The sequence below is a fragment of the Pipra filicauda genome, unplaced genomic scaffold, assembly GCF_003945595.2.
Source record: "Pipra filicauda isolate LSUMZ 115617 unplaced genomic scaffold, ASM394559v2 scaffold274_size1021923_pilon, whole genome shotgun sequence".
Lineage (NCBI taxonomy): Eukaryota > Metazoa > Chordata > Aves > Passeriformes > Pipridae > Pipra > Pipra filicauda.
Window position 1 is genome coordinate 580,021 of NW_024104392.1, and position 25,365 is coordinate 605,385.

Sequence of the window (25,365 nt, forward strand, 5' to 3'; positions counted from 1 at the left end):
CTAACCTGCAAGTAATATCTGTATACATAGGAGAGTAAAAATAAAAGACAATATTATTTATGCTTTATACCTGCACACAAAACCACACCTCTGTGCTGCCAGAACTGACCATATTTACTGCAGGTGGGATCTTCTTTCTCTAAACTTCACTCCTGCAAACTATATTATTTATATTAACTATAAATTGTAGCTATAGTTAGTAGAATATTGAAAAGTTCCCTTCACACCTTGGAAAAAAGATCAAGGTAAGTCTCAAAAATATCTGTTGTTAAAGCTGCTAGAGAAGTTCCTCCCCCCCCCCAAAAAAAAAGTTTGTTAACACAAAAATAAATTATTTCAGAAGTTCTCGCTGAGTTTTTCACAGAAGTTTAATACCTCTAAAAACTGCTGGCTGATGATTTAGTGACATGAAGTAAAAATTATTCAGGAAAACCATTCACTTTCTTTGCTCAACCCACGCTGAGTTTGCTCAAGCTTGTGTTTCCTCAGCAAGGCCATTAACTGATAGAAATGATATTTAGCAGGTAAAGATTCATTCCTTCATTCTCTCTCTTTCATGATGGAAAAAGATTGAATTTTTCTTTCAATTATTAAAGCCAAGAATAATGATACCTGAGAGAAGGTGAAAAAGTACAACAAAAATATATATCAACTGTTACGGTCTGGACAATGAAACACAAAAATATGAAGAAGAATATCCACAATCAGCACATAATTTATTGATCGCCCTTTCTCAAATGAAGGGCCATCAGCTAGTTTAAAAGTAAAATTACATACTAAAATAACAGCAGAGAGAGATAAAAATTATGAGGGTCATGCAAGGGGAAAAAGATGTATTTTCAGCAAAGATTTTTAAATGAGATGGAGAGTCAATGAGGCAGAGAAATACAGGAAAGCCCTTCCATGCCAGAAAGAATTGCAGAAAAGCAGGTTCTTTTAGCATTAGTGGTGAAATGTTGAGTGGCAGCATGGGAAAGAATGCAAGAAAAAAGCAAAGTAGACACTCCTGAAATAAACTGCCCTAATTCTGCTTTTAGAATGTATATTAATTACATTAGCATAATGGAAGTTGTCTGAAAGGCCAGACAAAACGGGGAGAAGAAAATAAATGACTTGCTAAAAATGTGCTAACAAGTTATAGGGACCTCAAACCAAGTTTAAATTGTATAGAAGTCATGGATTGGATCACTTTGCTCTCTCCTGAGCACACAGCTCTGAAATCGTCCTTCCCAAATCCCAATCCCTGCCAGACTCCACATCAACTTTTGCTCCCCACACCACTAATGTCATTTCTGTTTCTGTGTCAGGGACCTGCACTTTCCTGGTCACTGGGGACATCTGCCACCAGCTCAGTGCAGTCAGGGTCGAGGGAGGAAAAAGGCAACAGGTGAAAGAAAAATGGCAAGTGCTTGACCACGGAGATAAAGTTCAATGGATTTGCAGCAATAAGCAGAAATTTTAACATAAACTGGGTAAAAAAAAAAAAGGTCAATTTTTAACAGCACAAATAAATAAACGCCGGGACAATTTAACGGGTGTGGGGTGTGTTCTCCATCTGTGAGCTGGACTGGATGTGCTCCTCAGATCCAGTTCAGCTGGATGCTTCTCACAGGAAGAGCTTGGTGAAATTCCATAGCCCAGATAACACAGGAGGCCTGTACACATTCCCTGACATTTCTGTTTACTGATGTGCAACCCAAGAGCCGTCCAGGTCCACAGGCTGCCACTTGCACTGCAAATTTACCCCGCTGAGTGTAAAATTCCTTGTGGGACAGTCAGAATCATTGCAGGTGGTGAGCTTTCACAATATGGTATGGCTTTGCTTATGTGCAGCGTGGATGTAAACAGACTGTTTGCACTCAATAATCAGGTACACAGTTATTTTGGTTTCTTAACGTGAAATTTTAACTTTTTAAGAAAAATTATTCTAACGGTCTGTTTGTTTAGTTGCACGTGGCCTCTGCAAAGGTATCTGTTCTTTAGAAACACACATTTAAAAGTCAAAACCTGTGCCCCTGTGGCCAGGGTTTTTCCACATTTTTATATATATATATTAACAAGTTTAACCATGCATCATATGGAAATCAAATTGTGTCCTTGAGGTTATTTTTATGCAAACTGAGCGTGACTGTGATACTGGGGGTGAATAACCAGCTGAAGGGAGTTTATCTTCGCGTCCAGCGCGGATCCCCTGGGATGTGCCCACCAGCACCTCCCATGCTCCGTGGGCTGCAGGAGCCACAGTTCCCCCTGACCCAGCAGGTGCTGCCTCTCTGTGTGCTGCCAAGGCACGTTAGGACGATGCAGAACAGGATTTGTGTTGTTAAAACGCAGCATAATGACAGCGGCACTGTCACCTCTCACGTACTGACACGGTGCACCCCCGCACGGCCTCGCCTGGCTCAGCACTGTGGAGAAGGAGAGCCCACCTTTCCAGAGGATGAGCCACCACAGCAGCTCTTTGGTGCCAGTTTATTGCAATCCACTCACGTGTAAACCCCAGCACTGCTGAGGTGGGCACAGAACTCCCTGGGCCATCTCCACACAAGGGACGTGGGAGAAGCCTCCTCATCCAGCTCTCCAGTCTGAGACACACAAGGCAAGACCCCGAGTCTCTCCTGCAGCCTCAGCCCTCCCCAACTGCATCCTACACACTCTATTTAAAATCCTAAATACTAAACAAGAATTTAATCTGTGAGAGGACCATGTTCCTGCAGAATATTCTATTAATTTATATATAACTTCCCACAATGACAACCTTGCAGATGTATTTGAAGAACAGGCAACGCAAATACCAAACTGAACCGTGTTTAAGTATTTCCTAAATGGTCCTCCTCTGAATTATGAAATACAATTAAAAAAATACAATTTATTCAATTATGGAATCATATTAAAATCCAAGACTTTCTCTGGCCATTAGAACACCTCAGTCCAAGCTACACTGCAGAGCAGTGTATAATTTCAGGCATAATTTCAGGCTGATGCTAATTCACCTGAAGCTGCTCTGAGCCTGCCCTGGCCCTGCTGTGACCACAGTGATGGCAGTGGGAGGCCCAGCACTGCATTAGCGGGGTGTGAGCAGCTGATGAGCTGTGCTGATTCATTTCCAGGGATATCTAGTTGGAAATGATTGGGTTTCAATCCTTGACCTACAGAATTTTAAGCATCACTTCACTCATATTAGAGGTTTTGTACATAGACAAAATACAAATTACGGATGACCATTTCAGCAGGAAAGAAAGTCCTTTACAGTCAAGATTATTTATTTTTCTGAAGATTTGTTTAAAAAAATCCTTCTGTTTAAAATAATCCTTCCTAAGCTTAAACTTGGTAGACCTGATTGTTGCTAAGTACGCTGAAGTGGGAGTGGGTAGCACAGTTTAAGGGTAGGTATAGTCATTCAAACTAAAAATCAGTATTGAAAGTAGGCAAAATTAAGAGTATTATAAATAAGGAAGAACCACATTTATGAGAAAAAAAAACCTGCCTTGTCCAATCAGCACTAACAGAAAAACTAGAGCATGCAAGTATCTCACACATGCTAAAAGCATTAGTTCAGTTCTAAACATCTGTCTGCCTCTGCACTAACCCCAGAAAACTCAAACTGCTCGTGGAACTTGTGGAACAGAACACCAGATCTGTAACTGAACCATCACTGGAGTCACTGTCTTCATCTTTGTCACCAGCTCTGACACCCTCACGGTGACACAAGAGCACAAGCCTAGAACCTGTGTTCTGGCTTTTCAAAGTCAGCCTTCAACATTTATCCTTCCTCTGCTTAGAATAATTAAAATAGCCCCACAATTTTAACTTCGTATGTATTTGTTAGCAATGATTATGCCACAGAGCACATCCCAGCAGGTATTTATTTTCTTTTCCCAGAAGGAAGTTACTCAAGTATATCAATACTGTAAACAAATGCTTTAGGTGACAGCACAAAACCAAAACCACTCACCTCTCGTTAATAACCAACAGGTTAAAATTATGCCACGCATTTTATAGTTCAAATATGAGCACTCATATGATAAAACAGATCATTTAATTTCATGTACTTAAGTTAAATTGTGATTACAGTGTACTGACTTGCCCTTATCCTTACTATGACATCCCTAAACCAGTGACAATGGAAAAGTGCTAAGAACACATCGTGTAAGCTGACCAGGGAGGCCACCCAACAGTCAGAAACCAAACTAAAAAAACCTGGCAATACTTAAATATTGAGTTCCCTAGTGAGAGATGCCATGATTGTTCAAGAGCAAATGAAAATAATTCTCAGAAAATATCATCCTGGGATCGAAGAAGAAAAGTTATAATAAAATGTATTTCTCATGTCTTTGTACAGATGAATGTGTATGCATATATACATATATATATGTACAGATGAATGTGTATGCACAGATATAAATATATATATATACATGAATGTATAAATCTGATCCTTGATTTTAATTCCACAAAAAGAGAAATGGAAGGAAAACAGATTTCAACACAGCTGAGGTCAAAAGAGCCACACTGCATTTATGATCCCAGTATGATATTTTAGCTCATGAGCTCCAAACGTTTGTTTCACTTGTGTTACAGAGAAAATACTAACAAAGCCCTAAACAGTGCACCCACACTGGCTCACCCAGCAGTGGAATTACACCCAGACCTGATTGCTCCCTGTACCCCACGGTCTCCTCAGTGCACTTATCAGACAGAACTTCATGCAGCAGAACATCCTGGGTTAGGAAAGGCACACCTGGGTAGCAGGATGAGGGACAGCAACTGGAATTGCTTCTTCCTGTGGAAGTTGTACCTCCAGCCCCTTCGGCTTTATACGTGATTGTTGCATTTTCAAGATTCCATGTTACATCTTTAATTGTGGGCATTTAGCAGACTGCCTTTTATTATTAAGATACTGCTGACTTTTATTGTCAATGTGGCCACAGGACAAGGCTAATAATTACCAGCACCAGAAGCAGCTTGTGGTTTTATATTACATTGAGGTAAATTACACTGGAATTAGAGTGGATTACTTTTATCAAATGGGGAATAAGCTGTTAATTAACTCCCCGCTGTAGCAATCTTTTTCTGAGCTTGCAACTGTTATTAGCTCTAGATTAAACTGTTGAATTAATTTCCCACTTACTTACTATTTCAAGAGTTTTTAATTTACCTGGCAGCAGTTTTAATGGGAAATTGTATTAGTGAGCATAAATTGTTTTTGGGAAGGGTAAACAGTTTGTGATAATGTTTATTAAGTCGTTTTGTTTGAGCAAAAATATAATTGCAGTTTTAATTAGCGCATGGTTGTTGGAGTATTAGGTTTGAGATCACATTATGGCATTCTGAGAAAACAATCGCCCAGGTAATCCCAGCATTTATGAGGGACAGTAAAGGGAAAAGCTGTGTCAACACTGCTCCATGTACACACCAACACACAGGTGTGAACACACGAGCAAAGCATGGTTAGGAAAGGGACAGGTGGTTACACTGCTCCCCCTGCTTGCCAAGTCCCCTCTGTTATCCCCAGTGTAATATAACATCTAATATTAGATAATATATTATATATAATATAATACATAATTATATTATATATAACACAATATTATATAATATTATTTATATTATCTACAATATATTACATATATTATATATTATACAATGTATATTATAGAATAAAACTAGACACAGAGGACACAATTCAGCTTAAAAGTGACCTGGTAAAAATAAGTTACCTGTGTCAACCAGCAGCCCAATCTCCAGGTGGTGAACTGCTGCAACTCACTGGCTGCAAGGCTGAAAAAAGCACTTGCTGATAACAGTTCTGGCTGGAGAACCATGATGTAGAAATAGATACAGGCATTAGCAACTCCATTACAGCCATAAACACAGAGCCCAATTAACATTTGTTCTTTGGGTTTGTTTCCCTCCATCAGCACTTTTTTCCTCTACTGCGTTCGAGGTGTGGTCAATGTTAGAAACCATTAAATGTTCCTCAAAAAGTCCACAATATGCTTTTTCTAATCCAAGCAGAAACATAAAAATGTTCAACTGAAGTTTATTCAATTAATTTTAGTTCTCAATTTATAAAGATTTTACTATTCATGCAAAGGAAAATGAGAATTAAGATGCGATGTGCTGACACTGAGTGGAGTTTTACAGCCTTTTTAATACAGATGCAATTTTAAAAATAATAGGTTTAAAATAGTAAAAACCCAAAAACTAATAGTTTTGCTAAATTACCTTTTTATTACATGGTTTCAATTAGCATTCCCTCATCCTCCCACCCAACGAGCAGATTGTTCCCTCTTTGCTCTGAAGGAAATTATGAGATGAGAGAAGTACAGAAGATACTTCAACCAAATTTTAGAGCCTCAATTGAAAACACAAGTACATAGCATTCCCAGAATGATTTGTTGCAGCAAATTCTATAAAAGTTAACAGTTCTTAAAGATGTATATAACTTATGAAGCATAGTTCTTGCATACAGCCATAGATTATCCTCCTAAACTCATCGGTTATTACATTTAATATGCACTATGCTAAAAATTACAAACAATAAAATGCTTTCAACCTGAATGTGGCTTCTCATGTCTTTGAAGTCATCAGAAAGCTGTGGTGGTTTTAGTTAAGGTATAACTCCGGAGCATGAGGAAAATGTTATGCTACAGGTGCAGAGAAGATTTAATCCACATGTTGTGAGGTTACATATGGATATAAACAATGGATTAATCCTCGGGTTCCTTCAGTTTTGACTCTCCCAGGTCAGAAGAAAAATGGCCTAATTCTGAAACTCTATGTTCCCTGTGGTGAATACACCTTTTATTTCATCCGCAGAAGGTTCTGTGAGACAGATCCCAACTGATCATCGTTTCATCATCATTTATAAAACTAAGGATCACAAAATAGGTAGAAATATCCATACAGAGAGAAAGAACAGAGGTCACTGCTGCAGACATTACAGGTGAACCCAGTACTACAAAAACCACTCAGCCTTGCCTATGCAGAGCCCTGCAACAACAGTGCATGGACCAACTGCAACCACACTGAGCTTAGGCAGCTCAGGTATTCAAAGAGCATCCCAGAGGCAAGACTCTGTAGAAGAATTCTGTAAACACCTGAAATCAAATTTCAAGATGTTCAAATAAGACCAAATTTAATATGTGCTTGAGTTCATGAAGTATTAATTCTCTTTCCTGACTTAATGAGCACAGCTTTTAATGCTCGAAGTTCTGTAACAAAAGTTCACCTCTGGAAACTCCAAATGCTTTCTCAATATCTTTTTTAATTATTCTCCTCTTATGGTATAAATATTTTATCCTAACAAAATCAGTCCTATTTCCAGAAAGATTACAATATAAACACACTGATACATAAAACTACAGAGCTTAAGATTTCCACAAAGAAATGTTTGTCCTGTTCTGTGTTCCCAAACATAGGAAAGGACAGTCATGATAAAGAGAGTTGAGAGAAAGGGAGCCTGTGCCACAATATATGCAGAACTGGGACCCATTTCCAAAAATAACTTACTAAGGGACTCAATCCATGTAACTCTTAAATACCTGTTTCATTTATTTTTTTAAGAAAAAAGAGTAGCCTAATTAGAGCAAAGACCTTAAAGCTTTCTTTGAAGAGCTTTATATTTATCTATCAACAATATGTACCATTTATACCGTTTTTGTACCTTATTGTCTTTGATGGCATTCCTTAAAAAGGATATTTGTCAAATATAAACCTGTCAGGCTACAGTAGATCTGTGTTAAGATTAGTTCTCTACTCCACACCAGATTCATCGACCTGAACCTGTTTGACATACCTATTACAGGACTGGAGTTAAGAACACAAACAGGTTCAATCACACAGTCCAGAACACAAAACCAGAGCTGTTAGATGAAAAAGTCTTAATCTCTTTTTTTAGAAACCTCATAGAATAGAAATCTATTTAGAGATCTATGGAAATCTATAGAGCTCAGTTTGACATGATGCTTTTTAGGTACGTACATACACACACCCCTAAATCGATGGAAATCAGTGTGTATCTTCCTACTAAGTCAGACAGCAATTTTATAGTCGTGAATCTCACATCTAAAAGCAGCAAATTTTAGACAGCTGTAGGAAACAAAAGGTAAATACAGTTTAGAACCAGGGCCAAAACCAACCCCAGGAGATATAAATAGCAGTAAACACCTTGGATTTGAAGTCTCGAGCTTTGCTAACTTTATCTGGGTTTCATTAGGGGAAAAAACAAACTTCTTAAATCTGGAAGCAAAGAACACTATTAAAAGCACATATATGCTCCTAAAACTGAATTTAACAATGCAAACTTTGATTTATTGCTACGTGGGGAAAACAGGGACCATTAGCAACATAAAAACCTTTAAAAAGGTTAACAAGAGACAAAGGTTCAAATGTTTCCAGTATGTTCATCCATGTTCAGGACGTCCTGTGTGTGCACCGTGGTGTCCCCACGTGTTAGGGCTGTCTTCAAGGAGAGTTTCAGGCATGATGGGCAGAGCACACGTTCTCCAAGGAGACAGTGTGAAGGTGCAGAGCTGGAGGGCTGTTCCCCTGCTCTCCAGAGAGCTGGGGATGAGCAGATCCCCGTCAGAGTCCCCGTGACAGGGGATCACAACACGGAGCCGACGCGCCGCGCGCTCGGCTCAGCGCGAGCCCTGTTGTGGCTGAGGCAGGTACGCTGTAAAATTTCAATGATGCCTTTAAATTCTAATGGTTTCAAGCTGCTGTAAACTTCTGCAGCCATCAAAAATAATCTGTCATGGGACTAAGGGGTATGAACATCATGTCAGAGCCACTCTGTTGTTAGATTTATTGGAGGGTAAAGCATGTCATTTATGCATCAACTCACAGGAGAAAAAAGCAATCCCTATGAAGTTAATCTAATAATAGACTGGAAAGCAATGATTACTGTTTCATGTGCAGCAGCTATTTGTAGCAGGAGTTGGCCTAATTCAGCAGGCCCTCCCTGTCAGAGCTCTGGGATTAGCAAGTGTTTAGATGAAAATCTATCAGGAAACATCAAGAAATGGTTTAATGAGGAACAAAAGTCTTCATGGCTACATTTAATATTTGCTGAAACTTTTTTATTTGCACCACCACATTTCTAAAAAGCTTACTGGAAATTACATACCAAATAGAAAACAAATGTTGAGGGACTGTAACTTCAAGTAATCTACCACAGTTCCCTACAGTTTCAGTGCAAAGTCTGCTCTCACCCTCCTTATGTGGGCAGAAAGCCCTGAAGTTGTGTGGAAGATTTTTTAAAGACATGACTAATCATCATGGCCTCACTGTACTACACATTTTCCACCCTCTAAATATTTCATATCTATTGACTTATCAACCTTCTCAGTCCCCACATGGCATAATCCAACTCTTGGCAGTTTTGGAGGAGTGGAAGCAGGACAACAGCCATGTGACAGCCAGAACCCAGACATACAGAAATGGCACCACAGGGACCAGAGGCCAGAAGATCCTGAGTGAGCCCCCAGATCATCCTCATGCCAGGAGCCAGGTACCTCTCGCTAGGAGATGCCTCAAACATTCTCAGTTTTTGAAACTATTTAAAAAAAATCTCAAGTCCCTTAATTAGGTTCAAGTTCTAAGGTTAAATAACCCTGGGGAAGAGGCTGCCTTTCATTCACCCATTAAGCAAAATTAAAACTAACCTAGGGAAGATACTTCCAATTCCCTTTCACTTACAGATATTGTTCATCACAGATCACAATGAAAGTCTCAAATTGAGAAAACAAGGTTCTCATTTTCCTGAGCATGTAGACATCTCCAAACGGCCCAACCAGCAGAACCCTCCTCAGATAACGAGCAGCAGCTCCTGCCATTTCATCTAAACCTGTAGAAACAGGCAAACACAGCCCACTTCCCCTCTAAGTACTGACATGGTTACAAGTCTGGACTGGCAATACCAAATCAACCTACTCTATCTACTCAATTTAACTCATTAAATTTTCAGAGTCATGGCTAAACCAAGATGAGTCAACATCTTGCACTTCAAAAAAAGTTTCATTGTTAATCTGGGATTTAAAGTAAACACTAAGAGGAAGATATTTATCTTTTATTTCAACTTCTTGTTGAAATGACTCTGATCTTGATAACTCATATAAGACACACAAAACCAATTTCTCCAATTGCTATCAAATGGCATCCCACAAAATCCATTGCAAAAATTCCATTTGTTACTTCACAGATGCATCAAAGAAGAACTTGATGATTCAGAAGATACAAGTATTGCAGTTGTACTACTGGCTGTCATTTAGCAAAAACACCTGAGTGATAATATCACATGTCACAGTTCACACATTCTTTTGAAGACCAATGTGATCTTCTTGAGATGGAGAACAGGAAACAGCTGAAATGCTCACTACCAAGACCAGCTAGTTCCTCAATTAACACAGTGGCTATTTATCTTATCCTTTAAAAATAGGCAGGTGGTAAATCCTAAAAATAAGCAACATTTTACTATCCAGTAAATTACTTCTATCTCATTGTAATTATCATTGTATCAGCACAGAAGTTCTGGAGTTACACAAATACAGAGTTGGACCATTGCTGCTCCAGAGATCAGACTGCAAAAATCAGAGAAATACCTGAGGAATTATAACAGAAAGAGGTACAAAAGAACAGAAAGCAGCCAGAGAGGCCAAAGGCCATTCTTTTATGACAACACCACAACCTATCCTCATCTCTGTCTACCCACAAACCCAGACCACTTCCCACCTGCCATGAGACAGCAAGGTTGGTTTGTGGCTGTCAGTACGGAACTTTGGCCAGAGAACAAATTCCCACATGGAATGGGGACAGCCAAAGAAGACTGTCCAACACCCTCCTCTTCCTCAGGGTCCACCATGAGCCAAACCTAACCTGCTGTCTGACCGTTATCCATCAAACTCCTGATTCTGATCCCTGGCAGCCACCCTTTGGATCCCAAGAGGTTTGTTGAACTTTCAGGGATGAGATTTATCTCTCCCATCCTAACCTTTCCTAATCCTCCTCTTTTGTGCAGGTGGCACAGACACCGCAGGCTTGAGCACAGGAAACCAACCCAAAGTGACCCCATGATTTATGGCTTCCCATTTCTACCTCTTTTGTATCACTCCTTCTCTTTACTGCCTGGAAATAAACACTAACTTGAAAGGAAAAGAAAAATGGCCACGGAGCATTTTCTAGGATGGCTCTGCTTTTCCAATCAGAAGCTCAGTGTGGAGATTTTGGTGTGGGACACGATGCTGGAATGGCTCAGCTAATTGAGGGCAACCTCAAGGTCAACACAAATTGTGGTGTAGACATAAAAGTCAAGGGCAGAAAAATAAAGAGGAAAGGTAGAGCACTATGATCCACAGAAAAGTGGAGATCAGGAGACACACAACAGAAAGGGAATGATGTGCCCATAGCAGTGGGCAAAAAAACCTCTTCTCAGGATATTTTCCTGAGCAAAATCTACAGTGAAAACTTTTGATCAGTGAACACAAATTCTCAACAGGATTAGGACTCATGTTTAGCTAATACAGACTGATAAGCCACTCTGAAGAAATATTATCTGTAATTAAAAATTTTAATGAAGCAGTTCCAAAACAGGAAAGCCAAAACAATTCATGGTACATTTCCTTAATGTTTAATAGGTTTGAAAAAGAGATTCTGGTGACAAGTTTTCAGCAATTTACCCCAGCTACAAACAAAAAACAGCCTTCTGAAGCTTTATACAGACTAAGCTGATGTATTTCAGGAAAAGAATTTGAGATCAATATATCCATATATTACACAGGACTCCATAGAACAAGGGAAGTACTAAACCCACCATCTAAACAGCAAAGCCCTCTGAATTGCCATTGAAAGATGGCAAAGCTTTCTGGGTCAGCTGAATTTGAATAATAGGGTGTTCTTAGCCCAAATAACCTATTGACTTCCATATCTAACAATATAGAGAGACTCTTTCAAGTGCCTCCCAGATTTAGCAGCTGTTGCTCCGACACTGTCAGCAATGCATCCATCTTAATCACAGTGTGAGCCTTTCAACTTTCCTTTTGGAGGCTCTGCTTAACTTCTTTCCACCCTTCCTTCCACTCACCAGCTCCAGGCACAGTGTGAATGGGAGTTAAAACAATATTTCTGGTATCTCCTGTATCAAGCCCCTTTGTTTTAGTATCTGATACATATATTTTTGTACTACACATGTAGGAAACCTATATTTGGATGCCTATGGGAGGTGCCTTCGGGCTATTTTTGCTTTGCTATTCTGATTCACTCTGCTGTAGCAACTCCCCTGTAACTTCCCTTGCCCATCACCACAGGCATTTCACTTTTTATCCTCATTATTCTTTTTGATTTTTCTTTGCTTGAAATAAAAGACTCCATATGTTTTGCTCTTCATTTATTGGAAGATGTTAATGCTGTGTACCAGAGGGCACAGTCAGATGAGGGATTGCCATTTGGACAGAATTATACACCCAATTACTGCCTAGGGTATATCACCTGTATGAGTGCTTTAAGCAGATCTCAGCTCTGTTTCTGCCAGAACTGAAGGCCATATTTTACTGTTGAAAATAATATTCAGTGCTTTCCAAAGGAGTATGTTTTTTCTGTCAAACTCATTCAAATTAACCAGTATGTAATGGCCTACAATTCACTGTAGATATATTTCTAGCTCTTAAAAATGTGACCCATCTGAATTGTGAGTGCTTTTAAAAGCAATACGCACTTTCAGTCCATTTTAAACCGTATTCAAACTCTTCTCCTCATTCAAGTTCTCATCTGAAAAAGTGAAATATTACTTTAAATGTATAGATCATAACAGAGTCAGGAGTGCATTAAAAGGAGAAGGGTCCTGTTTCACCAGCAAAGCACGAGGAGGCCGCACACCTGGAACAGCTTTAGTGGACTGGGCAGTTCACATCCACTGCATTAGCTGCAATGAGCATAATAAATGAAAGAGAATAAAATAAAAAACAATTTCACACTAAGTGAAGGCCTGACTTATAGGAAGTGGCAGCTCTGATGGCCCAAGGCAAAGAATTAGTTTTGCCACTCGATAATTTGACTGATTCACTCGAGTGGCCAGAAGAGGACATTTTCTGCCTGATTTCAGTGTAATCAAGTCACCTGCTCTGTGGCTGCCAGGCCAAGCCAAGTGCACCCTGCAGCACCAGGAAGGGCCTTCTGCACATGTGAGAACAACAGGGACATTCAGATCCAGCTGTATGTCAGTGTACTTTCATTTGAAACCAAATATGCAACATGAAGATAACCTACTCTGTTAACTCCCTCATTTACAGAAAACTTGGGGTTACTGCTGGCACGTCCTCTCAGCTCTGTTACATATCCCCTGCTTTACTTTTACTTTAACAAAGGTGGTGAGAGAGGCCAAGACACAAAAAAAAAGTAATTCCAAGAATCTAGAAAGATGTATGACATTTTTTGTCTTGATTAGGAATGATTATGAAACTCTTTATAAACAATTACAGCAAGGTTTTGTGTTAGATATACGTAACATCTGATAAATATAATTTTTCTCCTTATATATATTATATAAAAAGACTATAATACACAATCAGAGATCTGGGGGTGCCTCTGAACAACTTGCATGACATGATGTCAGTTTTACTCCTGCTTTGCTGAACTGGGGTCACACTGGTAAATGTAATCTATGTGCTCATTTTTAAGCATATGCCCAGTTTCACTGGTTATTATTTACAGTTAACCTTTCAGGGTAATGATTATATACTGCATGTCAAAAAACAGGATTTTATATTGCTATGAAAGAGAATATTTTCTTCCCTTTATGCAAATATTAGACTGAGATTGACCCAGTCAGGAGAAATAATCAATTTAAAAATATCATTATTATTAAAGCACATGGAATCAATATGGAAATGTGAAAAACAGTAATTAAACATTTTATTTTCTACAACTGTTCAACGGTAAAAACAAAGATGTAGATGTAATGTGCATCAAAATGATTTAACATTTTACAACCAATTTTCTACTTGACATATGTTAGTGCATGATTCATCCACATTTTTCAGAATCAAAGTCCATGATCTGGCAAACTAATTCTGTTAATAAAATGAAAAGGTGACCTTGCTTAATTTAATAAGTCTGTGTAGAAATACTCTTTCAACATGTTAAAGAATTACAAAAAGGTTATCATAGCTCGCTTTCATGGGAGAGTACTCTACCTTTTCCAGCTCATTTCTCAGACTTTTACTGTAATTCATTAGATTACATAAAAACAATGTAGATCATTATATTTTAATAAAGGCTTTCCTTTCCTAATAAAATGTCTGTCATTTATATTCAGGCACGTATTATATAAAATGCTTCTCTTTCTGAAGAAAACCTTTTCATATTCAAGTCACAGGATGTTGGTAGCTCTAGGAATTATTTTTCTTGGCAAGGGATTTTCAGGATGGATTTGGTTTCTAGACTGAATCCTCCAGAATTCCAGTCCTACATTTATCTCCAAAACAGGTACAACCCAGTTGCCACCAGCACAGCTCTGCAAACCAGAGGCCTCTCTTCAGCAAAGGACAGTGTATAATACTTCACTCATTAAGTCAGCTTGTTTTTCTTTACACCAATTAATGCTGACTGTGATACAACAGTTTAGACAATACAAATACATTTCCAGTGAAATCTTAATAGGGTCCCAGTCACTTAATGAGAGCGATCAGACAATGAAATCTATTTTAGTTCCGCTTGCTTCCAAATAAAAATGTGAGCCTCCTCAAACTGCTCAGGAAGAGATGTTTCCTGTTCATCACCAAACCTAATTTGTTGCCAGCACATGGCATCATGTTTTATTGCCTGGGAAGGGCTGAAAGAAGAGCACATTCTTCTTGTGCAGGAGGAAACACCAACTGCAGCCGCCGTACCTTCTCTGAAGGGAAGGTTTGATCCTGGGAGATCAGCAGCTGCTCCAGAGAGAACAGCAAGGCACAGCCTTCAGTGCTGAAAATGCATTAAAAAATTGCCAAATTCTTCTCTCCTAGATTACCAGGACAGTTTTTCTCTACCTTACACAGACCAACCCAAACTGGCCCCTCCTGATTACACTCCGAGCTGCTCAATGTGGCCAAAACAGAACAAAACCCCATCACCTTTCAGGTGAATTCCCAATCAGCAGCCATTTTGTTAAATTTTTTTTCCAACTTTTTTTCAAAGCAAACCCCACTCCACACAGACAGCACAAGGATGAGATCACCAGGACAACCACAAGGGAATATCGACCAAGCACTTACTGAATTCACAATTTTGCAAAAGAATCCTTACAGAACATATTCTCCAAAACACCACAATAAGGAGCAAAACACGTTTAAGCAACCAAGTAATCCAATCCAAATCAATGGGATTACTTGTTTGCCTAACTTTAAAAGCATACTGAAGCATTTCCCTCATTTAGGATATAGGACAAGAACCAGAGCACAACAGCTGCTAAATCACATTTAAAGTGCTTAATACCTGACCAGAATTGAAACTATGGAAATACTCACATTTAAGGTCACTACATATATACTTCTTCAGATTTATTCCCTTGTTTTCTGCCCAATTTGCACCAGTGCTGTTACACCAAAAATTTTGCTGCAATACAGCTTTATAAAGCTTTCCTTTAGGAAACCACACCACTCAAATCTAAATCCAGATCTGAACGCTGCATTTGAAGAGAATATTACTTATGTAAATGTAGTAGCTTTTAGCATTGCAAAGAGATGATGGGTCAACATTCTTCTGCAACCAGAGACCTTTTACCCCACCAGTTACAACTGCACCTATTTAGCTAAAGACAGATGTGTGAAGATAACTTGAGCTTAACAGGTCCTTTGAAAACCTGCTGGATACATCTAAAACTGAGTAGGGGAATCAGCAAGGACTGATGTTGGTTGTCTTTGATGGTGTTTGCTACAAGGTTCCAATTTCTAGTGTTAGCATAAAATATGCTTCTTTTAAAATGAAGGATCATGAACAGCCCTTATGTCCCTGAAGGTGACAGTCCAGAATCTGAAGATGCTCCATTTGCCTGCAGGAGAATTATCACCCTACAATGCCCCTGATGAGCCTTGTAACCAGCTAAATCAATAAGCCATTCTTCAGCAGCAGGAATGTAAAAATTCTGGAATGACAATAAAACTTCAGTTCTTACACTGAAACGCAGGACTGTACAATGTGCAGTCTGGGATCCTTATGCTCTTGAGACATTTAAATACACTTGCCTGTGATACTGGTTAAAGGTACTGAAAACAGTAACTATTTGTTCAACTTTATCAAAGTTTTTGTAAAGGAAAATAAAACCTAACCAAACCTATTCAATAACAATAGTACTGCTGCCAAAACAGTCCTCCAGAAAACAGGGAGTGCTGAAGATAAATCTTTCATATCTCCTGATGCTATTTTTGACTGCAGGGCATTTCTTAATGTTACTTAAAAGAGCTATAACAGTTCCAAAGTCAGTCAAAGATGTGATTGAGAAGCAGACAGGTATTATGATCACTACAGACCTCAGTGCCATCTGACAGGAGATGAACAGAAAAGCTGGTAGTAAAGAATGTCACAGATTATAAAAACAGACAGATGAAAACTCACTGGTTTCGCCAACTCTGTGACACTTCAGCCAACTTTTTCAAATGGTTCCTTTCCTTCTGAAAAATCAAGATAAACTCAGAACAGACCTACTCTGAGTGTCAAGACGATACAGTCTTAATTCTCTCAGCGTGACCACTTTGGCTGAACTTCGTCGTCACAAAAGATGTATGAACTCGGTAGGATCAAATTTAAAAAAAAAAAATATCTGTACAAATGCATGAAAATGAAAGTATATTGCTGAGTTTCACACTTCTTGGACAGTAATTAGTAGCTGAGGCTATGTGTAAATTAAATTTACAACAAGGTTAACCATTCAGCAAAATCTCAACAGCTTTAGCTATTCATTTGTCAAAAATCTAATGTCCCACCCAGATAAAGCAGACACTAAAAATGGATCCCTAAAGAAAGATAATATTAAAAGAGAAAAGGAGTGACTCACAGCCACCAAGTATAGTTCTTAGATGATCTGAACTCTACTGAATGGCTCTATTTTAAAGAGTAATGATATGATCCTGCATTCCTCATTCACTCCAATTCATGCTCCTTTCAGCACAGAAATTCGCTGGCATGAGATGGGTGGTACTCAATCATGCAGCACACATGGTCTTTAATTTTAAAATCCAGTTAAATAGATGTTCTAACATCATTTTTTATCTAAGAACATTTCATGATAAAATAAAAGAGCCCGCATGTAACTTATTTGTCAGCTTTACTGTGTAGTGGATAACTTTCCTCTGTTACTCACATGAGCTTTCATTTCCCAAATCCATCTGCATTCATTATGACAGTAAAAATGAAGAGTTGCTAAAGAGATGTATGCATTTTTATTATTGTTTGAAAAAATAGATCTTTCTACAGTCCTTTGAGCTTCTGAGTGTGTGATTTGTATAAAATATTTCTCATTTTGGGGACAGAGCAGATGGAGTGCAGGGCACTGTGGGATATGCCATTTATCACAATGACAGTGCGTAGGTAGCACTGATCCTCTCACCACAGGGGGAAGCTGGAGCTGCAAATGTGGAGCAGCATTAAAAGCCCGACGAGTGGAGTTTGGCAACACTTGTACTACTCATTAACTTAATCATATTAATTTATTAGCCATATATATCAAAGTAATTCACTACTGAATTGTCACCAAGAACAATTTATAAACTGTTAACGTTTCCCATAGGCAGAAGAGTGTTGTGGCATCCTTAATCAGTACGTTTGCCTTTGATTAAAAATAATAATTTCTACCAAGCCAGGTAATGCCAACAATGACAAAGTCCTGCATATGTTTCTCATTATAAATGGAACTTTGAAATGACATCTATGACAACTGAAAAAAAAAAAAAAGGTAATTGTAAGCAGCAAAATGAGCCACAGAAATAGGATGTAAACACACAAAAATGTACTCTGAGAAAGAAAAGGGTTCCCTTAATGCCACAATCCCCTGCTCCCAGAGGCTCCAGACTCCTGCCAGCCCCAGTGACTCCACGTTAAACACCCCAAGAGCTGGGATCAGTCTCACTCATTCCTCTAACATGTATATACCAAATCCAAGTGCCTTAAGATTGCAGCAAATACTGTTTTATCCTGCTTTTCCTATAGAAAGACTAAGTGGCTGCTGATACCACTGATAAACTGAAGTAACACATAAAGTTATCATAATCTTGTGAGCTATTTATTTATTTGGATCCCACAATGATGTGACTTGGTACAGCTATTAAAATATTAACTTCACTAAAATATTCATTACCTGAAATGATTAAGTTCACAACAGCTTCTTTTAACTATTAATAAGACAAAACTGCGCTGAAAAAAAGTACTTGTACCTGTACAAACAGGTCAATATTTTAATTATTACATTCTTAAAAACTCTAGAAAACAGCTAATGAGACAGTGTCTATTTTAACTGCCTATGGAAGAAAAAAAAAGATCACTTCAAGGAAACTCATGTAGAGTTTCCAGCTCCAGCTGCAGGATTCCCAGCTCAAGTGCAGTCAGAGTGATGCTCGTCCTACCACATGAAAAAACCTGACCCAGACAGCAGGTTTGTGCCCTGGACCACAATCTAATAGAGTTCTAGTGACAGGATGATTTTCTTCACGAGCCACCCTCTCCAATACCTTGAAACCATAATGAAGCAGCCCCCAAAATTATTTTATTGAAATAACAGCAGCCATTCTGCAAACTAAATAGAGAAAAATTGCAATGAAGACTTCATAGATTGGTTTTTTTAAATTTTTTTGAGGACAACCTAAATGAAGGGTAGGAGGAATGAAGTTGCACAGAAAATTATCAAAAGATTCAACTACTCTTTCAGCTTCATTCCATATCAACAGTTTGCTGAACTACTGCTTTAAATCAAGTAACAGATTTCAGCTTCTCTCCACACAGCAAACTATTGGTTCAGACCCCAAAACTTCCTTCCTTAAAACTTCTCAAAACTTCCTTGAGCATTTGCTCCATAAATAAGTCCCAACTGTCTTCTTAGGATACACTGAAGATAAAGACTTGTACATTAGTAGGAGATAAAGCTCTTTTTTGTTAATGTCACTTCATCCCACGGCATTGTTTGAAGGACTGAGCCTTTGATGCCCATCCCTCTGTGACATGCAGGTTTTTTCCTTTGCCCTCACAGCAGGCAGGGGCACCACGCTGATTTCCACATTTCCTACTCCAATACAAGAAGAAAAACACTTTCTCCTAAGTTAACATAAAATGGACAGTAATTAAATATCAGCTCTTGAAGGATGCACTTAGGGCACAGTTTCCACCAGCCCTTCCGTGCATCCCAGACACACCACCTCATCTTTCTCAGGCACAGCAGTCACCCAAACATAACCCAAATATTCCCATTCCTCAAAGGTGGAAAGTACCTACAAACACTTAAAAAGGTCGAGGCTTCACTTACAGCTCCTTCACAAGTTACTTATGCATAAGAGTAGTCGTAGCTGGCTTTGCCAAGAGGTCAAAAAAATAACACTCCACACTGGGAAATGCAGTGTGCCTAATTTAACTACCTGTTTATTATGTGAAAATGACCATGTAAACTGAGCTGACACAAACCAAATGGGTGATGAAAATAACAGCACATTTCAAGGAGTGGAAACACAGATGGTTCAGCGGAGTCTGCAGGAAGTTACTAATCATCACTCTGTAATACCCCCTCCAGACAGAGCTGGGAGCTCTGCAGCCAGAACAGCGACTTCTTGAGACCCATCCATCTCACCAATGACAACTCCTTCACTTTAACTTGACAGAGGACTAAAGAGGAGGTAAAAATGAAAAAATGCAATGGATGGCTCAATCATGCTGCATTGGCTGATGTGGAACCTGCTACTAAAATGAGTTTATCTGAAGAAAACTCAGTTTGACACATTAGAAAATGAGGGAGCAACATAAGAATAGTGAGTGAGGGTTTTTTAATTACAATAATGTAGGCAGATTAACATAAGCATCTGCATATCTGTGCTGTAGGAAGAATGGGCAAGATCAGACACAGGGGAGTATAGAGGACTGGACAAGAAGACATTCAGAAGAAATGCTTTTGGTAGTTACACTACAGATAGAGGAAGGAAGTAAGCAAAGAAATCACCAAGACGTAAAAAGTCCTCCTTGCCTCACTATCAGCGTCCTCTCTGCTGGAAGGGGTGGATCCAGCCCTACCATGCTGCAAACTCTCCTCAGTCTCTGCCCTGGCCCTGGTCCTGCTCTGTGCAGAAACCTGCACCGAGCTGGTGGTCACTGAGCAGGGACAGCAGACTCAGCTTTACACACAGACTCTGTGGGCCAGAACTGTCAGAAACACAGCAAATTCTATGCAAGTGAGATCATAAACACGAATTGATGTTTATGGTCTCATTCAGCCAGTAGGCAAGAGGTTAATAACCTTGCAACTTTTATTTCAGTCTATTATCCACCACTCGGAAGTCTGGAAGAGAAACCTCTGTTCTGTGAGAAGTGTTAAAACCCATTTTGCTCTTAGTTCAGCCAAAAGGAAAGAATCAAATCGCAGTGTTGAAGGCACCCAGTAATTAAGTGTAAATAGGTATAAATAAAGCTAATGGGGGCTTCTTATCCCAGGTGCTCCATCAAGTTTACAACAGCTCAAATCCCCACTGTGTTCACAAGTGGCTCTTTCAGCATCTTTCCTTACTCGGAAACTCCCTCAAATTTTACATCATTCTTCCTTAATAAACAAGATTCACCAAGACAAACCCCCACCAGGAGCTCTGACTCCTGAGTGACAAGGCCATGGGGCACCAGTGGAGCTGTCCTGCCGTGGGCCGGCGTCAGGGCTGCCCCGGCCGCAGGGACCCGTCTCGCCCGGGCCCTCGGTGACACCGGGATGCTCTGGAGATGGGCATTTTCTCCCGCCTCCACGCTGCTCCCACAACTCCCTTTCAGCTGCTCCAGGCACACTGTCTGGGGCTTTTGGCGCTGGGTCACACACAGGTTTTCTCAGGCGGCTCCCAAGGTCAGAGAGGCCTCGGCTGAAAAACACCCCCCCAAGTCAATCCTCTCCTGTAACCCGTGTGTTAAACACAGTGGGACGCATCCTCCTCATCACTTCAGACTCCAAACAACCTCCAACAGCCTAGAAATTCAACTTAAAAGATCTTTTACTCAAAATATCTGTGAGACGCAGAATGTGTCTATGATATGAGTTTAATGTCACACCCTGCACATCCTAAAATATTACCCAGGTTAAAGCAACAAGGCAGTCTGCGTAATCTGATGTCCTATTTGCAAACTCACACAGAGTGGGAAAGTAATATGGAATGTTCCGGATTTCAGAGAAGAAATTATCAATGCAAGGTGGCTCTTGTGCTTTCCTATCAGTACAAACATCAACACCGAATCCATGAAGTCCCTGAGTTGAGAACATTACAGAGGTACAAAAAATTAAAGCTCTTCCCTGTGTTACCCCCAAGAACACCAAGACCACCGAGGCCCTCGACTGCAGTGCACGGATTCTGCAGTGTCAGATCAGGACAGACATTACTACACTCCTAGAAATAATCTTTTTTAATTCTGCATCTCCTGTAACATATTCTACAACTTTGTATTCTCCTAAACACTTCACCAGGTTTGGTTATTATGGAGTTACAATATATTTAGACTGGACTTCGACAGTAATCTTAAAACTCCTAAGCCTGTTGAATGTTTAAGCAATTACTTTTATGAATACAGTCTGTGGATTTAGCTTTATTACGAAAATCAACTTACCTTTAGCATACAGCAATTAATAAAAAATTAAAACACTCATCAGGATAGCACAAGATTTAATTTAAACTCTATTAATAAATTAATGAAGTGAAATTAAATACTACGCATTAGATTATGTTTAGGGCTTGTTTATAATTTCACATATTTTCATGCTACTTTTTTTGTATTATGTTACTGAAAGCAGATTATTAAAGTACAATCCACTGTGGCAACGTGGACTTATCTGCTTTTCAAGAGTGTTTCTTCTCTAATTCGTACAAGCATTTCTCTATCTCCCAGCATACATTAATGGTGTTACAATACAACACACATTAGCCACGCTGCTCATATCCCACGAGAACTAAAACACACACATTTCAAAGGAAGAAATGCTGCTACAGGGCTCTGAGACAATAGTTCATTTTCTCAGGTTTTTTTTCTTTTACTAAAATAACACATTTAATGGAATTTCCTGTAAGGAAATTACAATTAATAAAGAACTAAATTACAAATCCATTAGATTTCAGTCACTGCAGCAACAAAACAGAGTTTTCATGAACACTCAAAAAATCCAATAACGTAACCTCTGGTAAAGCCTGAAAAAGCCCTGAAGGACAAGGCAGTTAGATCAATATTAGTTTATTTTAACTGCTGTGCAGTATGAAGAGATGAGGCTGATCATCTGATGGATTTTATTACCTGTCGGAGAGATAAGTCCTGGTGATAAGAGGCCTGGAACTCCGTGGGGCAGGAGACGTGCATTTTCTTGTATGGCAACTCCTAGGGAACGCTTGGGGGGTCTGCCAGGGCGCGAGCTGATGAAATAAGAGCATAAATGAAAACTCGTTTTCTTTCGGAAATATTTGCTTATGACACAACGGCATCGATTTGTATAAAATATATGAACTGTCAGTGATACCAAAAAAAATAAAAATCAGAAATTCTTGCCTAAGAAAAAACAAAGATAATTTGATTAAACACAGAATTGCACAGATTTCAAATGAGCTAACAGTAAGCTCTTCTATCATCCAGGGCTTCCATCACCTTACAGGTGGCTGGTGGAGAGGGGTCACAGCAGTAACTGCTCCAAGGTCTGGGCCACGCACCTGCACCACAGAAAACTAAAAGCTGTGATGGTGAAAGATGAGAAATTGGAACTCTGAATGCAACATCATCTCAAACCTTGCCTTGGGAATGATGGCAGGTAACTGCCCACTTTTGAAGGGGCAGAGATAATTTAGCACTGAGCTGTGCCAGAACTGACCACTTATTTTCACAGATTATGACTGGTGGTTTTCATTACTACAGATTAAATGAAGAATGTCAACCCAACCTAGCAAAAAACTCACCACCTCTTGACCAGTTTATGAATAATGGCTGCAGATTTTAATCCAAAATGTTAAAGGTCCATTTACAGACTGGTTCCATTGCACTCTTGTTTTCTACTACCACATTTATCCCTTACATCGGTGTGTACATGTAAATCCTGCACAGCTGCCATCATAATACAGATTTACAGGCCAAAAACCCATTTGAATCGACTCTTCCCCAAGCCAGCTAATAAAAATGCAACCTCCTCATGTTTGGAAAAGCATTGCTGCTTCTCTTTGGTCAAAACAGATTTTACTCTGTTGAATAATGGAGCTTTTGACAACATGGAGTGAAACACTGTATAAAATAACTAAGCTGCAACAATGAATGAGGTTTGAATAGAAAACATTTCCAAAATGACTTCTAGCTCACAAAGAAATTTAAGTTAAACTTCGCTCGATCAACTTACAGTGGCAAAGCCCTCCATCAACGTACAACAAACTCTGCATTTCAATGAAGACAACTTCCAGCAGCACCACACAGAGGTACCATTAACCTGTTCATTTTTCACACCGTGCTACTGTTATTTTGTTTTACTGTACATCAAAGTAGCACAAAATTTTTTATTTTTCTTTGGTTTATTATTTTATCTCTATAAAACCATTCCCCCCTCTTTTAGTTTCAGGTTTGTCCATTCTGTATTTCATTTTATTCAGTACTTTTTCCATTTTTTTCTTTTTGATGCTTTCAGTTGTTTATCATCCTATGATGGCTGTGCAGTAAAGCTGGTTACAAGAGCCTCGACTCGCTGGGTTATAATAAAGTAAACCTAAAATAAGAGCAGTTGATTTCCACAGGAAGTCTGATGCACATGTGCATTTTCTATTAAAATCACCTGCTGAAATCATCCCCTGCTCAACAACATTGTCTAACAGACAGTATTAGGCTGGTACGTGGGGGTTTTAAACAAACAAGAGTCGTTGTTCTTTTGAATTACAGAAGCCTGTGCTTATCCACAGGCATGTTTAAGTGCTTAGTTGGCACTTATTGTCTCTGGAAAAAAAAAAAAAAAAAACAAACAATTACAAACCAGCTAAAATTAGCAGCTTTCTCCAACAGAAGAAAAAAAAACAAAACAAAACAACAAAACATTCTCTGCTCAAGCTCAAACACTAACAAATCTTCTGCAGAAAACTCCATATGTTGATATTAATCTCAGAAAAACATTTCAAAATTCAACAAACAGCTTTAAAAGATTTTATGAAGAGACTTTTTATTTATGATTTGTGTTTTCAGAGGACGGGGAGGAGGGACAGTGCAGTTTCACACCCCTGGTTATGCAGTTTTTGCCCTGACAACAGTTGGTGTGGATGGCTCTGCTGACTCCGAGCCCACAGGTTCACCAGAGCAGATCTTAAGGTGTTTCTCAGCATTATACCATGAGCAGACATGAAGAAAAGTGTACTTCTAACCTACTCAAACCCTTTTAGTGACTATTACTATAAAGCAGCAACTCCTAGAGGCCGGATTCTGGGCTTACTTCTACAGCTGCAGCCGTAATAATTTGAATGGAATTATTCCCAGCTGAATCTGTTCAAATAAAATCTTAACTCCTTTGTCTCTAACTTAATCTTAGCTTTTAAATTAAAAACTCCAGGCTGGCTGCTGCTTACAGATGACTTTCACACACCTGCAGAGGACCCTTTGGGTCTTTAGCTCTGCGTTCTGCAGTTCACATGAGAACACCTTCACTGCCCCGTGTCTGGTTCTGACCCAAGGAAACAAAGTCAAGAGCTCCCAGCACTGCCCAGATGCCCTGCACTCCCAGATGGATTCCCTGGAGATCACAGAGACACGTCACCCATCATAAAGCAAGACCTTTAGCCTGGGAGGACACCAGAACTCACAGAAAGCATCTCGGTTCCACATCTGAAACCAAACAATTCCAGCTCTGGCCAGAAATAAATTTTCTGGCATTTCTGTTCAAATGTGAAACCAGAAATTTCATAGAAACGGGATACAAAGGTCTGCACGAAATCTTATTTTTTAATAAGAGATGCACAGAGGAAAGAAAGCATTAGCAGATTCCAGGTTTCTGTGGGATTTACTTTGTGTTGTGGGTGCACTGATGTGAGGGCCAGGGCTGGTAACATCAAGCAATGGAATTTCACTGGTCTGTCTCAACACTCCCAAATATCCCCTCTTGTCGTCTTATGAGGTCTAGGATTCCAACAAGTTTCACATTTACTGTTTAAAACACATCTAACC

General features: G+C 39.3%; 1 protein-coding gene across 4 annotated transcripts in view; it reads right to left on the reverse strand.

Moving 5' to 3' along the window:
- The window catches only part of DACH2 (dachshund family transcription factor 2), a 248,669-nt gene that overhangs the window by 103,533 nt on the left and 119,771 nt on the right, over positions 1 to 25,365 (reverse strand). For all 4 annotated transcript variants that reach the window (XM_027737462.2, XM_039382589.1, XM_027737461.2 and 1 more), the window contains exon 2: positions 22,486 to 22,601. In XM_027737462.2, the coding sequence (XP_027593263.1) occupies positions 22,486 to 22,601 (116 nt within the window). The remainder of the gene's footprint in view (positions 1 to 22,485; positions 22,602 to 25,365) is intronic.